The 1,198-nt window shown below is 53.6% G+C and overlaps 1 protein-coding gene across 1 annotated transcript, besides 2 other annotated features; it reads right to left on the bottom strand.

Moving 5' to 3' along the window:
* Positions 1-225: 225 nt before the first annotated feature.
* Positions 226-261: a sequence feature (A-rich).
* Positions 262-320: 59 nt separating this feature from the next.
* Positions 321-734, bottom strand: TraAM80_03907 (40S ribosomal protein S24e; the record flags this gene model as incomplete). Its single annotated transcript, XM_029380857.1, has 1 exon — positions 321-734. The coding sequence occupies one exon, from the start codon at positions 732-734 to the stop codon at positions 321-323; it is 414 nt and encodes a 137-aa protein (XP_029239262.1).
* A 271-nt stretch (positions 735-1,005) lies between these two features.
* Positions 1,006-1,042: a sequence feature (A-rich).
* The last annotated feature ends 156 nt before the right edge of the window (positions 1,043-1,198 follow it).

The following is a 1,198-nucleotide window of genomic DNA, read 5'->3' on the forward strand; positions in this document are numbered from 1 at the left end:
TGGGGTGACGGTGCGTGAGAGATGCAAAGAAACAACGAAAAAGAAAGAAACATGTGGCGGACAAGAAAAAAAAAAAAAAACTACGCACGGGCAAACACCTTACGGCGTCCTTGCACCTCCACACACGCACGCACACCACAAGCCGCGGTCACAACATCGGAGTCTCACATGCCGCCCAAAACAGAGACAAAAGCAGTGGAAGGCGCGGCAACACGAGATGCCCAGAAAAAAAAAAGGAAAACAAAAAACTAACAAAAAAAAGGCAATGAGTTCATGGGATTCAACACAATCGGCCCCGCTCAAGAGGGCCTGGCGCCGCTCTACTTCTTCTTGGTCTGCATTTTGCCCTTCGCCTTGCCGCGAATCTTCTTGTTACGGTTGCGACGCTCCTTCACAGACTTGCGAGCCGGCAGCTTCTTCTTGCCCATGCCAAGGCGGGCCTTGCGGTAGTTGGGCTCAATGCGCTTCAGAGCGGCGAGGTCGTCGTAGATGAGGCCAAAGCCGGTCGTCTTGCCCCCACCAAACTTCGTCTTGAAACCAAAGACAGAGATCTGGTTCTCGTCAGCGACCTTGTAGAGCGATGCGAGACGGCTACGGATGAGCTTGGCGGGGACGGTGCCGCACCAGCCGGGGTGGTTCACCTCCACGATGAACTGCTTGCGGTTGAGCAGCTTGTTCACCTTGAACTGCGAGGTGCGGACCGTCACCTCCGCCTTCTTCTTCTGAAAGACCATGCTGTTTTCCTGCGCGTGCCCCCCACCCCCACCGCAGCGATGGGGTGACGGTGCGTGAGAGATGCAAAGAAACAACAAAAAAAAACGAAAGAAGAAACATGTGGCGGACAGCAAAAAAAAAAAAAAACTCGCACGGGCAAACACCTTACGGCGTCCTTGCACCTCCACACACGCACGCACACCACAAGCCGCGGTCACAACATCGGAGTCTCACATGCCGCCCAAAACAGAGACAAAAGCAGTGGAAGGCGCGGCAACACGAGATGCCCACAAAAAAAAAAAGGAAAACAAAAAACTAACAAAAAAAAGGCAATGAGTTCATGGGATTCAACACAATCGGCCCCGCTCAAGAGGGCCTGGCGCCGCTCTACTTCTTCTTGGTCTGCATTTTGCCCTTCGCCTTGCCGCGAATCTTCTTGTTACGGTTGCGACGCTCCTTCACAGACTTGCGAGCCGGCAGCTTC

Source organism: Trypanosoma rangeli, assembly GCF_003719475.1.
Source record: "Trypanosoma rangeli strain AM80 chromosome Unknown Tra_15.4_contig_00107, whole genome shotgun sequence".
NCBI lineage: Eukaryota > Euglenozoa > Kinetoplastea > Trypanosomatida > Trypanosomatidae > Trypanosoma > Trypanosoma rangeli.